Here is a 15,301-nt window from a genome sequence, read left to right as displayed (position 1 = left end):
ACAAGATGGCGTTAGAGTATGTTGGGAAAAAGGTTCAGACTGTTTGATTTCATTTTAAATTATCGTGATTTTTTCTGGAACGAGTACAATTCTGTACGATGAGAATACGTGTGACAGCGATGAAAAAGAAATAAAAAATTTATGAAATAAAATATTTTAAAAATCTTTTTTGTTTTTGTAAGAATTTTGACCATCCTGCTCCGGCCTTTCATGGATTCACTAAAACCGGGAAAATCCAATTAGAACTAGGTTTTAAAATAACATTTTTTTGCTCCTGAGAAATGATTTTTAATATACAGATTTTCTTTACAAACAAATTTGAGTTCGTTTTTCATTTCATTTTACGATATAAGACGACATAAGAATTTTTCATTTCATTTTACTTCCATTTTTTGTATCTTTTTTAAAGTGACAGTTTTTTGAATTTACCATTAGATGATTTTTACCAAACTTTCAAAAATGTTGGACTCCATAGATGGAAGTGGAGCAGTTTAATCTTATGTTAACTATTTTTCATGAATCGTTTTTACATTCGTCGATATCTAATACATCGAAAGAAGTTTTCTATCTATAAAAATTCTCGAATTTGTATGCTCAGTAGATGAATCAGTTTGACCATTTTTGGAGAATATCAGTCTCTATATGTGATATGTGCTGTGTGTGACCGATTTTTGTTGGTTATGCGTATTTAGGGCTTCAAACTCAAAAAAACTTTCAGAAAAACGCCCTTTCAACATCATTAAAGAACGTCTTAAGTTTTGTTTTTAAGGCTCAATTTCAAAAAAAAAAGTTTCACGGCAAAACTGTGAATTCCTTTCTTCAATTGCATTACTATTGAATTTCATCTACAATTGAGTTTCTGGAATTTCAATTTCTAAAAACTGCCTGTGGAGGGCCTCTAACCTTTAACAAACATTACCAAAGCTCGTTTGAAACAGCCTTTTTAAAGATACAAGTTCGAAACTTTACCAAGGCTGCCCGTCTCCCCCTCCTTCATCTATGCAGTTCTCGCAAAACAATATTAAAAATAGTTTTAAGTTTCTTTTTTAGGGATGGAATTCTGAAGCATGTCCGGGGGAGATCTTGCGAGAACTTTTCCACCACACATGATCAAAGGTCGACTAAAATTGCCTTTTCGCAGCTTCAATTACAAAAAACTGCCAGTCCGTAACGTTTCCAAAGATGGCGTACAATCGCGTTTTTAGCACTAAAATTTCAAGAAATCCCCCACCTCTCCCCTTAACTTGCTTGAAGACAATCTACAATTACTTTGTTTGAGTTCCGATTTCAAAAAATTGCCGCGGAGGGCAACGGAACTTCTCGGCCTAACATTACTAAAGATCGTTTAAAACTGCGTTTTTAGACCTGCAATTTCAAAAAAGTTTTAGGGGGGAGCCCCTGAACTCCATCTTTTCCCTATCATTACCAAAGATCGTCTAAATCTGCTATTGGTGTTTGATTTTGAAAGTGAGTGGCACCGAACTCCCCCCCCCCCCCAAACATTATTGAAGCCCGCCTAAAACTGTTCCAGAACGACAATTTCAATAAAAGTGCGTAGTAGAGCTTCCAAACCCCTTCCCCCTCCTAACATCATTAAAGGTCGGCTAAAAATTGCGGTTGGGGATCAGATTTTGAAAAATCGCGTTTTTAACACTTTAATTCCAAAAATTTTTCAGGAAAATCTTCCGAACCTTCTTTACCTAACATAACCGAAGACAATTCAAATATGCGTTTTTGAAGGTCTCAATTTCGAAGAATTGCCGTGATGCCGTGGGAGGGTCACCAAGTCTTTCCTCTGCCGAACATTACCAAATATCATCTAAAACAGCTTTTTAGTACTATAATTTCAAAAATCTAACATTACCAAACCTTTGTCTAAAACTGCATTGTTGGAGTTTGAATTTCGAAAAATTGCCGCGGAAGAGAAACGGAAGATTTTCCTATATCTCTAACATTACTAAAGGTTGTCTAAAACTGCATTTTTAGAACTACAGTTTCGAAACAGTTCCGAAGCAGAGTCACTGAGCCACCCTTTTCCTGACATTATCGAAACAATCTGCGATTGTGTTTTTAGAGTTTCAGTTTCAAAAAATTTCCACGGGAGGGTCACCAAGTCTCTCCTCTCCCTAAAATTACCAAAGATAGACAAAAACGGCAAATTCGTAAATTTTCCGGGGGAGAAAGCCTATAGAAACCATTACTTTTGCGTCAATATTATACTTAACTATGGGGGTCGTATTGCTTACATCGAGTGATGATTCCCACGCTAATCCAAAGCTGGAATCCTCTCTCCTCTCTCTGTGTATTTTAAAATATACTAAGAAAAATAAGGTGGGATGAGAGCTTGCTAAAACTCATATCCTTTCTCCTTAGATTTTTTTAACTGTCGACGGCCCTGAAAAATTGAATGCTATTATTTTAACTGGGGCTTGTACATAAATTACAAATGTTGCCGACACATGCAATAAATAAATAAAATCTGGTAGTCCTAACACTCAAATTTAAGTTCTGAGCAAGCAGCTAAACTAATTTTAGTATTAGCCTCGGTTATTCGCAAGATCCTAAATTAATTACAAAAAACTATTGCTTGCGCTTTTAATTGTTGTCGTAAATGTAAGCAGTTCGTTTTCGCATCTGCTGTAACTTTTTTTTTTTAAATCTCAAGCAACTTTATTTTGTTGAATTGTATTGATTGATTCATTAAATGATTGCAAATTTAACTGGCAATGCGTGACTCTAAAAAGTGTTATGTTTCACCTAATTTAAAAGCGAAAGAGCAGTGAAATTTGGGGGGGGGGGGATTTTGCACCACTGAGCTTGGGGGGGGGATGGGCACCCCTGTCGTGCAAAATCACCCCTTTGCAAAAGAAAAACAAGTAGAAAGAATGTTCTAAATAATGATGTTGCAGTGAGTCTTGATGCGGAGCAAAGTTTAGTGATACAAAAGCAGCTGTTGTCCTGACAACAACTCTTAGAAGCGTAGGTTGTGATCCATCGGAATACAACTTAAACAAATCATCTATTCGGTGTTTTAGAATGAAAAGCAGAAAGAACACTGCCAAATATTTGAAAAGTAAATTCTCTCTTATTGTTCTTTAACCGTTCACATTGATAGAAAACAGTTAGAAGACATTGCATTCAGTGAAACTGTTGACCGAATACCAATAAGTTTTTCAGAAAAAGCTATTGAGCAATTACTTTCGGTACTGAAACTCCAATCGAGAACAGGAGAAGCAATAGCTTTGGTTGTTTGCGAGACCCTAGAATCCTCGGAAATCAGTGACCAAGTCAAATGCCTGTGTTTCGATATATTTTCGACAAACACAGGAACACGAAAAGGAGCATGTGTTGTCAAGGGCGCCTATATAGGGCGGCAAGCGGGGTCCCCCCTTAGAAATTAGAACTTCCTTGCTTTCGGTACTTTTTTCTTTGCAAAAAATACATAAACATTTCTTCTCCAGCAATTAATGAATAATTTATTAAAAATGTCAAACTTTAATAACTCTCTAATCTGTACTGAAATCGGTTTCTATGGCGAAAATATCTGAGCCCCCCCCCCTTAAAATTTTTTACATGGGCGCCCATGTGTGTTGTCATTGAGAAAAACTTAGCAGAGAATTACTCCGGATAACTTGTTGCTGTCATGTTCTTGAAACAATGCTTGAGGCATCTAGGTTAAGGAGGTTAAATCTAAAGGAGGAGGTTAAATTTACTGGATCATCAACAGGGCCTGAAATACTTATATTCAAAAGATTTAAACACTTTTGAAGCTCTATCAATCACAGTAGTTTTCAAACTGCTATATCTCATGTTTTATATCTACGAGAAAGTAATCCAAAACGCACCAGATATCGTCGAGTTTGCCAAGAATGATCCTCACCAGTTCCAACCCCGAGATGACTGCAAAGAACTTCTAGATTTGACTATCATATTTCTTGGAGGAATTTCCAAAAGGGGAATACGCTTCAGAGCTCCAGAGGGGTTACTTCGTGCTTGATGGATGGCAAAGGCAATTTTACGCTGTTATTTATTTAGAGATCAATTCAAACTTTCCGAACAAAAAAAAGCTGGCATTTGCTACATATGCTCGTTTGTAGTAAAATGCTATGTAAAGAGCTGGTTTTATGCAGCAACAGCTTGTTTTGCCCCCAAAAAAGATTTGCAACGTTTATAAAGCCTAAAAAAGTGTGAAAGAATTAATTATGAGGTTTCAAAGTGTGCAATGAACAAGTTTGTTCGCCATTTGTGATATCTATCAGAGGAGCTCGTCGCTGTTGCATTTTTCGACATTTGTGTTCCTCAAGAAATGAAAGGGAAGATGGTGGACGCTTTAAAAAGAAAAAGACATGACAAACCTTTAAAGAGAGCCCAAATAGATCCAGATGCAGTCCTTAAAAAGGATTTGAATGATTTTGCATCGAGCAACACAATGCGGTTTTTAAAAACTTCAGAATTTTTTCAGTGTATCTTCAGAATTTTTACAAAAAGATGTGACAGAACTGAAAGACGAATCCTACAAGCAAATGGTTAGTTTATTAAAAGTTGTATTATATATATATATATATATATATATATATATATATATATATATATATATATATATATATATATATATATATATATATATATATATATATATATATATATATATATATATATATATATATATATATATAAGTTTATCAAAATGAATGATGTTAATGGATTAAAATTTTACACGAAAAGCAGGAAGAGGGGTCATTGTTACAAGCTATTCAAATCTCAGGCTAATCTGTAAATAAGGAAAAACTACTACTTTAGTAGGGTTGTGGGCACTTGGAGCAGCTTACCGGACGAGATGGTAATGAGCAAGGGGGTGGATAGCTTTAAGAGGGCCATTGATCTTAATTGGGGACTAATAAATTGACTAGGACAAGCCAGGCCAAAAGCCTGTTGCTGGTCGTCACATTTTTATTTGTATTTGTAAGTAATGTATCGGAACGCGGAGTTGCACTAATGGAAGAATAGAAAAAACTTCTTACAAACGATAAGCAGTACAACAATTGTTGCTGTTAGTGAAATGGTTCAGAAGCAAATATCCGGACTCTAAATGCATCTTATTGTCGTAAAAAGCAATATACCGTGATTTGGGTTTTTATTTATGTTAATTGAAATTGTTTTTTAAAATCTTAAGAGCCAGTTTTTATAAGAACCGGGCAGAAATGAATGTTCGGATGCACGCCATTATTGATTTTGCTCAAATTTTTATGGTGGATTCCTTTAAACATTTTAGAAGACACGTATTTTTTCTTTTCCTCCAAAAAAATTTTTGGGGACCTGTAAAAATTCGTAAAGTGGAGTCCGACGTAGAGGTTTTTCCAAATCAGCGTTTTTTAAAATGCGATTATTTCTGTGTATTAAGCATCAGCTAAAAAACATCTTGTGATTACAATATGACATTTAGTACCTATATTGAAATATATCGTAAATTTTGTGTATGATCTTCTGTACAGCCTTTCAGGGGTCGCCAAACTTTGTCGAAAAAAACGAAAAAGTGCCATGTTTGAGGCCCTCTGGTGCCCTGCATTAACGCTCGGCTCAACTATGGTTTCTGTACGTAATTTGTTTAAGAACATATATAAATTATTCAATACCCTTATTAGTTGCATGGCTCACCCTCTGAGCTGCCAAAAAATGACAGTTTTTGTATCGAAAAATGCTAAAAAGTGCAGTTTTCATAAGCCTTTATCTCAGTGTACCGAGGATCAGGGTAGAACTGTATGCCTGCATTTCAAACTAGAGTATGTGTATTTTTACAAACAAGTGGCAGAACTATGGGCAAATTCTTTTCAAGAACACAATAGGTATTTCAAAACGGTAAAATGAACTTCAATTCTGTCAACTTATCCAGGTTTAACTTTCCTCTAGGGACTTCCAGATACTATTTAAAAAACTAGTATGATCAAAAACGTACCATAAAAGAGTTATAAACTTTCAAATAGACCGATTATGCTTACTCGCATACTTTATAATATAACTAAAAGCAAAATATAAGAAAAACATCAAAAAATGATAAAAAATGTACTTTTTAATGATCTGTATCTCAGTTTCACGAGGGTTAGTATAGAACTTGATGCCTACATTTCAAACTAGAGTGTATGTCTTTTCACAAACAAGTGACATAACTATGGGCAATGGTTCCGCAGGCTCATAAAATGCATTTCAAGATGAGGAAATAACAAGTCAAGTTATTTAAATGACATAGAGATTTTAACTACATATAATGAACTATTTAAAAATGTTGCTTGTTTCGATGCGTACTATAACCTCTTAAAAGTTTTCCCCTCTGTTATGAAACACTTTTCATAGACTTTTTCATTTTTTAAAATACTGTTACATTTCACCTTATTTCAGGTCTTAGTGCTGCAAAATGGCTATCCGAATCAAATGTCAAAGTTATTCTTTTAGAAGCTCGAGACCGTGTTGGTGGGAGAACTCTTACAAAAAGGGTAATTATAGTTTTTTTTTTTTTTTAATGCAGTTAATTCTTGCTTTTTCCTTTTTGTTGCAAATTTACGTTTAAAACCTCATTGCATTAGTTTTATTTCTATGAAGTAATGAGTGTGAATGATTTTTGTATGAGACTGAAAATGGAACATGTCGCTGTACATTACTTAAGCTATATTATAAATACAAATTTTAAAATTTTAAATTTTCAAGACTAAGTAAAATAAACTCTTTGCTTAATTCTTAACTTTTACACCAACTTATGCTCTGTTTTTCCAATTACCGCAGCTGTGACCTTACCTGAGATCTGTGAAATTGGAATTTATCACATGTGCCATTCAATCAATAAAAAACGCAGTAGAGTCAAACAATAGCAACACGTACGTGAGTAAGAACTGATGGCTTGAACAAAGATAGAGAGGCCCTAGTGATCGAGTGGTCTGGGCGATGGCTTGGTACACTTGAGATGGTGGGTTCGATTACCACCCTGTTCTAAAATACACTGTCCCGTCTTTGATCTCTAAATTCTTTCACTTAAATCTGTATCAATGAAATCGGTATTGACATATGAGGCAGTGAGAAGCAAAGGGATGTAAGTGGCAAAATTAAAAATTTGGAGATAACCAGTACAAATAGTAGGTGAACATTTCCTCTGTCTTGGGGCAAGAGAAGGTACTCTTCTACAGCGTGATGTAGAAAAACTTTTCAATGAAAGCCTACCTAGGACCTTATCTTCAAAACCGCGACATGGTGAACGCTATAGCAATTCACCTCTTTGTTTTACTGTGCTATTGTGGTTATGAGTGAAATATGTTCTTAATTCTTGTATATTTTACTAGAATACATTCATCAGCACTGTTTTGAATTTTTCAACTTTGTGAAAAAGTTCACTGATCATACGTAATTTATTCAGTAAGTTACCGCCCTATAGCCAGGGCTAAGACAGAAATACATGAAATACACCGCCAGCTCAGTCAATTCCAGCCGAGGACTACAGTTTCGTGCTTATTAGTACCCATCAGCCCGGCATAGGAAGTGACTGAGGTGAAGGTGGAAAACCTCTTAAGGAAGCCAAGAGTGCCAAACAAACTGGTAGCTAATACAGAATTAGCACTGACCAGACGAGTGACTGAAGCAATGGTTCGGTTCAACTCAAAGATTGAAGGCAAGGCATACTAATAAGCACGAAACTGCAGTCCTCGGCTGAAATTTACTGAGCTGGCGGTGTATTTCATGTATTTCTGCCTTAGCCTTGGCTATAGGGCGGTAACTTACTAAACATACCATGTTTTGCCTTCAATCTTCGAGTTGAACCGAACCATTGCTTCGGTCACTCGTCTGGTCAGTGCTAATTCTGTATTAACTACCAGTTTGTTTGGCAATCTTGGTTTCCTTTTAGAGGTTTTCCACTTCCACCTCAGTCACTTCCTATGCCTTACTGATGAGTGCTAATAAGCACAAAATTGCAGTCCTCGGCTGGAATTGACTGAGCTCGCGGTGTATTTCATATACTACATAGTTTGCTTCACATAAATCTTTTGTTTTTCACTTTCATTTTGCCTAACTGTCGGCATTGTTCCGGGTATTAAATACCAATTTGAATATTAAAAGCAACAAATGAAGTAACAATTCTTAATAATTAATAAAAAACAGAAATTTAATAAAAAAAATGCTCTGAAATTTGTTTTGATTTAAGAGGAACATTTTTGTTTTCTAGGATCCAAAAGTCAATTACGTTGACATTGGAGGTGCATACGTTGGGCCAACTCAGAATCACCTGCTGCGCATGGCGAAAGAATTTGGAGTGGAAACTTACAAAGTTAATGAAGTTGAAGATCTATTGCACTACAAAAATGTAATTTCTCTTAGTTCATCATTTTAAGTACATAAGTAACACGATAAATAAATAGTTGAACTTCAGTAAATGCTACACTTTTTTTCTTTAAACCTAACATATTTTTAAGACGGTTTAAATGCAGCAATCTTCATGTATCTTTATTATTTAGTAAAACATTTGCATTTTTCAGGGCCGAAGGAAACGTTTCCGCGCAACTGAGATGCCGGTTTTTCGAAATCCGTTTGTCAACATGGACTTGAACAACATCTTTTATTTGATGGACAAAATGGGAGAAGAGGTAAGTGTTCAACATTTTAAGTATGAAAATATTATTTTTAACAATATTCCGTGCTTTTTTAAGCAAATATACTTTTCTTTCCATTACCATTCATATGTTCTACGATATTACATCTAATCATTTCCTTTGAAAATAGAACAATGCAGCAGTTATAAATATAAATATATCTTTTCCTTGTGGCATTACGACTCGAAGGCGAATTTTTTCATTCCCTTTGTTTACTTATTCTTTTGAGTCGTCGCTAGTCTATGCACATTATTAAAATGATTTTTTCACACATGAAATTTGAACATTTCCAACACGAAATTTCAACATTTATGTGTATATAAATATACAACGTTTACGTATAGGTGTTTGCATTCATAAATAATTATTTATTATTATTAATTCAAGGTAGTTGTTCAGAGCAGTCCAACAATCACAAAATGCAGAACTGCTTAAATCATTTTTCTTTAAGACAATATATTTTTTCATGGGACAAAGTGAAAAATGAAGTATTTTTCAAATGAAATATGTTCTAATACACTGTATTTTAAAATTCCCTCAAAAAAAACGGAAAATGTACTGGCAGCAGAGTTGCCGACAATTTTCCGTTTTTTTACAGAAGTGGTGTTTTCCGTTTTTATCACGGATGCTTTCCGTTTTTTCATACTGACACTTTCCGTTTTTATCCCGGACGCTTTTCGTTTTAAAACTGCTATTTTCTGTTCTCAATCGGAATATTTTCCGTTTTATGAACTGATGTTTTCAGTTTCTAATATAGATATTTTCCGTTTCATGAACTGAAGTTTTCAGTTTATAATATAAATATTTTCCGTTTTATACACGTATATTTTCAGTTTAAAAAACTATTATTTTGAAAATATAGCTGGGCAATTAAAGCATAATGAATTAACATTTGCAGATTTTAAAAGCCCTTTTATTTATTTATTTATTTATTTATTTTTTTTTTTGAAAAACAGCAAAAAAAAGAAAGAAAGAAACAGTTTTATTAGAGCATTTGCACGAATTTCTTCATTAACTTCCAAAAACTTGTGAAACTTCCTAAATGTGAGGAAACACATTTTTACTATGCAGAAACTATCTTTCTCTTTTGAAGGTATAGAGGGAAGATATAACAGCTATCTGGGAATGTATTTGCTTTGCATTTTATTGTATTGAAATCTTTTATCAACAAACAATTGCAAAACATATGAAATAAACGCAAATCATACAACTGTTTTTTTCTTTTTTAAATCAGTCTTCACAAAAATACCCTCCTCACCCCCCCCCCCCCCCGACAAAAAAAAGTTCCTGTAATAAACTGTGCGATGTTTTATTTAACAATAACTACCATAAAATTTAACTTTATCAAAATTATTGAAACTTATCAATTGTGCATAGTTAACATTGTTTTTAATAAAACAGAACATTTATTACAAGTACAAAATCATTTATTGCAGATCTTGTGCTACAATAATTGCAGATCTTGTGTTACACAATTTTTAAAATTATTTGCTTGTGCCAATGTCGAATTAATAGTTTGCTTTGCTGTCATCATCAGTACCATTGTTATTTCTGCACTCATATATAGAGATCAAAAAAGATTCATAGGTACAACTGGGCCATCTTTCGACGATTCCAATTTTTCCCAATTAATGTCACAAACCTAAATTACCAGAATAAAAGCATCAATGCATTATATCAAAAATATTTAACACATGGACTTTTTATTGAATAAATTATCAAGTGTCATGTCATAAACATGCAGATGAAAACATCAATTACCTACGGTAAGATATTTGACTACAATTTTTCTTGACAACGAGGTAATACGCTGACGGCAAGCGAAAAAAGTAGTCAACAGCACTGTTGAAATTTGGAGAGAAATTAGGCATCTTACTTCAGAAACAGTTAATTTGTAAAAACTCATGCATATTTTTTTTGCAACAATTTTTAAATTAATACTTTCAATTTTAAAAGTGGCAGTGTGGAGTAGTGGATATGTTAGAATCGAACATGCCCAGATAATAGCTCAAAAACAATTCTCGATCTCTTCTAATTCTCGGCTAGCTATAGTTGGGGCGAACCTTACCTGGCAGCCAAGTAATACTGAGCTTCGGATATGCTTGGCTTTCACAATGCTTCCAGGTTAGGTTTGCCCTAACTATAGTAAGTGTAACATTTTATTTACTAACTCAATTTTTGTTCCGAACCTCATTACTTGACTCTCAAGAAAGAAAACTTATCCATGAAAAAATAGTATTTTAGCAGGTTATAAGAATTGTTTCGAGCATATTATTCAGTAACTTCAAAAGAACTGTCATGAAAGGAATCATGAATTTGTGAATCACAATAAATATCACGGAGATATACCTGGATGTTTTTCTACTATATTCTCTCCCCCCCCCACACACACAAAAAGAAAATCATTATTTTTTTATGTTTATAATTTGTCCTTGTACTGTGCTTTCAATCTCCTTTTGCATTTATGTGGAAGGATGCAATAATGCAGAATTCCACAAAATCGTATAAAATTGCAGCTGGTGCGGAAATAATTTTAACTACGAGAAGACAATTTTTTCAATGTACAGTGGCTCCCAAAAGTGTTCGTACACCTTAAAATTTTGTAGCAAAACCAAAATAACGCAAAACTGAATTAGAATATGAAGTCCATTTTTTTCCACACCATTCCTATGCCATTCTGAATAAAACCCAGTAGTTTTTTTCAAAATATTGCCAGATTTTATTTTTGAAATTTGTCAAAAAACGAAGAGACAAAGGAAAGATACGCCACAAAAGTCATCGTACACTGAAATATTTTCGAATAAATTCATAATTAAAATTATCATATGTGATTTTTTTATTATTTTTGCATTGTAATGATACTATAAAGTCATTTGCCTTTAGTTTTTTGTGTATTTATTCCCTAATATTCTGCTTATTATTTTAAAATGGCAGGTATGCGTAGAAAACAACAAACACGATTCGAAATTCGATTTTTTCCCCTCACAGTAGCCGTAAATTGGTTTAAAATGTCTCTAAATTGGTTAATTTATACCATTCTATAATGAAGTGCTTCATAAAATGCTTTAAAGACAAGAATCGGATCGAAAACACGGTAAGAAAAGGTCAACCTGTCAAAGTTAACAAAGCGTGATCGAAGGTTTACAGTTAAAAAAAACATGAGAAATACACATTTCAAAACTGAAAAAGTTTCTGCAGAATTGAATGAAACATTTTACGTTTAATTTTTACCTAAAATTGTTCGCCAAGATTTCTGATTAGATGGATTAAATGGGATCTCTTCCCGCAGAAATTTTCCTGTTCGTTCGAAAAACAGTAAGCTTACGCTTTCCGTCGTAAAAATCAATGAAAAAAAAGCTCAAAACGTTTTGGAAAAACGTCTTACTTATAGATAAAAATAAATTCAACATTTCGGGTTAAATGTTGTATAACTGTAAATGGAAGAAAAAAAAATGAGGAATTTAATCTTAAGAACTTAGATCAGTTAATCAGGACCTTGAAGGTGTTCTTGTGTGAGGGTGCATCTCAGCATCAGGACTTGGAAATTTGGAATTTTTTGGTGAAATAATGAATTATGCTGTTTATTTAAATATTTTAAAAAACAATTTTAAACTATTAGCCCAAAATTTGGTAATTGCAAACAACTTTGTTTTCTTATCAAGATAACGATGAGAAGCACACGTTCGCGTTTGGTGCCTCAAAGTTTGTCTTTAAGCTTAAAAATATCTCCTCAATCGCTAGATTTAAACTTAATGGAACCTATTTGGAGATATCTCGTGGCTAGATTACGAAAATACACCATTAAAACGAAAAGCGAACTAGAAACAGTAAAACTCGTAGTGCGGCTAAACACTTACTCAGAAATTGCACAAAAAAAGAAAGAAAAAACAATGAAATATATTCCCAGACGTTTAAAAGCTGTTGTTGTCACTGCATGATATTCTACTAAACAATAACTTAATAAAAAGTTAGATTATTTACTAATTTTTTGACATTTTTGCAAAGTGTACGAAAACTTTTGTGAGATAAAATTTCCGGCACTTTTTGGTTCTTGATTTTTAAAAAATTAAGTTTTAATGTTTTACTAAAATTTTTCATGTAGTTTTGTTAAAAATAGATCATAGATCTTATAATAAAATACCTATTCCAAAATATTAATTCTAACCAATGGATAAGGGCGTATTTCATTGAAAGTCGTAGGTGTACGAACACTTTTGGGAGCCACTGTATATGTTCTAGTTGAACTCAGGTCAACGAGAGCCAAGGTTAGGCCTTCTTAGTTTGTTCGCCTTAACCCCTCCCCACATAAAACTGTAAAAATTATATTATTCCGATTCCGACTGATTAATTATACACCTGAAAAACTTTCCAAGGAAACTTTTTTTCATAAAAAATTTATTTTTAAAACAGTAAAATAGTGTTAGGCTTTATTTCTCAGGGCCAATCGGGTTTTTAAACTTAAAGTATATCCTTCCGCAAGCGGAAAGACTTCTGTTTAACATCAGTTACTCTTTAAATTATCATTGAATTCGGTTTACAGACATTCTGCATTTTAGAATAAATTGTGAAGTGTGTTGGGTTAGGATAGGCTGTCTCCTTTATTAGTTTTATTTGCTAAAGCAGTTATGTCGTTAAAACTAGATTACACTGCAATAATTAAAAATTACTTTTGTTAGACTTAAAGCAGAAAATTTTCATGTGTGTAAATTTTGTCGTCATAATGCATAGTAATCTAGTAACTGATAAACAGCCAGCCATTTGTGCTGAGTAGGGCAATGTGGGGCAAAGTGAAATAGTTAAGATGACTGAGCTTTTTCAAAATGAAAAAATTAGAAATTTATTTTGAAAATTATAGTACGCAAAGAAAGAACATTCTATTTAAAATAAAACTAACACTGAAACTGTATTTTTTAATTTTGGAAGTAAATTTGCAGTTTCAAAAAAAAAAGTGGAAATTTTCAACTTTTTTTTTATGGAGCAAAGTGAAAAATGAAATATTTTATTCAATTACTAGTGGTACTCGCACGGCTTTCCCCATAATAGAAAAATTAAAAGGTCTTTTGGTTCGCCTGTTATATTTACAAATAATGTATAGTGAATTTTCTTGCCAATTGGCTTGTACACATGTTACGGTTCTACGTTATGATAATTTCGTATCTTGCCAATTGGCTTGTGCGCATGTTACGATTCCACGTTATGAAAATTTCGTAATTTACTCGTCCATCTTATGATATTTTTGTTCTTAAAATTGCAATAGAAATAGAACCACATCGAATTTTCGAAAAATCGCTTCGAGGTGCACACCCCCATGCTACAAAAAAACTTTGTGCCAAATTTCATGAAAATCGGCCGAACGGTCTAGGCACGTCACAGAGATCCAGACATCCTCCGGACAGAGAGACTTTCATCTTTATTATTAGTAAAGATAGAAAATATTTTTGATCAATTGAATCAGTAAATAAAAGTTTTAATGAGTAAATGAAAAGATACTGAAACAATAAACTGAAAATTAAATTAGCACACATATGTGCACACACAGTTTGTAAGCATAATATTTCAAATTTTAATGCATGATTAAAATAAAAGAATATGCATTTTTCATAAATAATTTTTAAAATTGATTTATTGAGTAAATGCAACTTTTCTTCAACATTGAAAATTATTCACAATGAAGATAAAGGACACTCGTTTATTAGGAATATACTAAACAGCCTACAATAAATAGCTATTCCAAATTTACAGAATCATCAGAAAAAATTGTCGACGTAGAACACTTTTGGTAGTTCACAGTGACCTCCCATCAGGGTGCCGCTTCCAGTGGCGTTTTGAAACAATAAAGATATTACAACGGCAATGATCGTAGACCGGTGTCCGTACATTGGCGCTCCGATTTGTGGTCAGTGCGGAACCAATGCATTGGTTAAGAGAAAAATTAGAAACCGATTTAACAATGCAGGATTTACACTGCTTTTTGGGGATGTATCAATCCAACGCCCAGCCCTAATGCATATGTAAAACAACATGTTTTATACTTACAATTTGCATATTCGCGGTGAACTTCCCTTCTCTGTTCAAGGAGTTCTTTTCACTCAGTTGCACAGTTGAATCCGCATTCCATCAATAAATTCTCCGGCTCACTTTGGAAGGTTCCAGTGCTGAGAGGGTTCAAAGTGGACAGCATCTGGAATGTTAAATAAAGTGCTTAGAATAATATGATTCAAAGTTCTCAAAATAATGCTTTTTTTTAATGATTGATACATTTTTTTATTCCTTTCCTTAAAAAATTGTGTATTATATTCATTAATGTAGATAACAAGCATTTAAAAGTTTGAAAGAGAGGGGGGGGGGAGAATATTTAAAATTGTTTTCTTGAAAGCTAAGTAATTAACTAAAACTTGATGCTTCAACTTGTTAATTGAAATCTAATCAATTGCAAGAAGCAAGTTTATACAGACATAGTTGTTATTCATAGAAATTAAAATAAATTAATAAAAAAACAGTAGTATTTTAAGTAATAAGCAATATCTTTACATTAACCTTACATATAGGCAGAAAATATTCTTCATTAACAATAAAATAATCAAGACTCAATGGTGTCCCATCTAACAATTACTTAGTTATTCGAGACAATTTTGTAAAATATCCCCTTAGCAAACAAAAGTTTTTAATATTAT

At 33.2% G+C, this 15,301-nt stretch overlaps 1 protein-coding gene across 1 annotated transcript in view; it reads left to right on the top strand.

Annotated features, from left to right (window-relative positions):
- Positions 1 to 15,301, top strand: part of LOC129218263 (amine oxidase [flavin-containing]-like) — a 69,442-nt gene that overhangs the window by 11,829 nt on the left and 42,312 nt on the right. The window contains exons 2-4 of the mRNA XM_054852490.1: positions 6,394 to 6,488; positions 8,204 to 8,341; positions 8,514 to 8,621. Coding sequence (XP_054708465.1) covers positions 6,394 to 6,488; positions 8,204 to 8,341; positions 8,514 to 8,621 — 341 coding nt within the window. The remainder of the gene's footprint in view (positions 1 to 6,393; positions 6,489 to 8,203; positions 8,342 to 8,513; positions 8,622 to 15,301) is intronic.

This window comes from Uloborus diversus, chromosome 3 (genome assembly GCF_026930045.1).
Source record: "Uloborus diversus isolate 005 chromosome 3, Udiv.v.3.1, whole genome shotgun sequence".
NCBI classification, from domain to species: Eukaryota; Metazoa; Arthropoda; class Arachnida; order Araneae; family Uloboridae; genus Uloborus; species Uloborus diversus.
Note: the sequence above shows the minus strand (reverse complement) of the source record. Positions and strands in the feature narration are given on the sequence as shown.